The 938-nt window shown below is 57.6% G+C and overlaps 1 protein-coding gene across 1 annotated transcript in view; it reads right to left on the bottom strand.

Moving 5' to 3' along the window:
* Positions 1-873, bottom strand: part of EIF3J (eukaryotic translation initiation factor 3, subunit J) — a gene marked incomplete at its 5' end in the record, with an annotated part of 4,604 nt that extends 3,731 nt beyond the window's left edge. The window contains 3 exons of the mRNA XM_010146525.1: positions 61-152; positions 343-400; positions 670-873. Of these exons, the coding sequence (XP_010144827.1) occupies positions 61-152; positions 343-400; positions 670-873 (354 nt within the window). The remainder of the gene's footprint in view (positions 1-60; positions 153-342; positions 401-669) is intronic.
* Between the last annotated feature and the right edge of the window lie 65 nt (positions 874-938).

Raw genomic sequence — 938 nt, forward strand, 5'->3', positions numbered from 1 at the left:
GGTGGGGGGGGCAAACCTGCCCTCCAAACGTTACGAGACCCGGAAGAAATCAGCCATTACCCTTTTTTTAAGCTCCTCTTGCTTTTTCTTCTGTAGCTTTTCTTTTTCTTTTATTTTTTCTGCTATTTTCTTTTTTTCTGACACTTTTGGCTCTGCAAAACATTGAACGATACAACACTCAGCTGCTGAGGTGCTTTTGGCCAGCAACTATAAACTACCCAGAGCGAGACCACGGAGCTGCCTCCCGGGGTCGGAGTTAGGGACGGGCTTTCTCCCAGCCCCACACCGCCCCGACTCCCCAGGTACACTCAGCGGCTGCCGTGCCTTCCGCTGCAGCCTCACCTCGTTTCGTCTCCGCCTCCTTTGCTTCCTCCTCTTCCTCCTCATCATCCCAGTTATCCTGCAAAACAAGTTTTAATTAAGGCTCTTACGGGTCCAGCTGCAGAGAGCAGCAGCACAAACCCTGCTTGAAGGCTCACACATGCCTTCACCTCACGTACGGGGTCGGGAAGCGGGAGGGAAGTCGCAAGAGCTGTACAAGGGGACGGCTGCGGGAGCGGAGCAAGACGTTTCAGGACCCCTTCTTACCGTGAAAAAGGCGGCTTTTGGTCAAAGAGTCAGAAAGGGGGTGGCAGTAGTTACAGGAGCAGGATCACGAGCAACCCCCACCGTAAAGCTGAGTTTATCTCCGCTGTCGCCCGTCACAAGATCCCGGAGTGTGCCCGGTGCGAGCACGCAGTCGCCACGGCCGGGAACGGCTGACGCAACGGAAACCATCCGGAAGCAGAACGCGCCGTCACTGCCACCCAAACCTTCCCCGCAGCCCGCGCCCCAGTTGGGAAAGGCGTGCGAGGGGCGAACGCCAACCCGGACCTAGGGAGAGCAGGGGAAGCGGCAGCAGGCAGGGCACCGCAGGAGCCTGGCGCCAATGCCAACAG

The sequence above is a fragment of the Eurypyga helias genome, unplaced genomic scaffold, assembly GCF_000690775.1.
Source record: "Eurypyga helias isolate BGI_N326 unplaced genomic scaffold, ASM69077v1 scaffold36982, whole genome shotgun sequence".
Classification (NCBI taxonomy): domain Eukaryota; kingdom Metazoa; phylum Chordata; class Aves; order Eurypygiformes; family Eurypygidae; genus Eurypyga; species Eurypyga helias.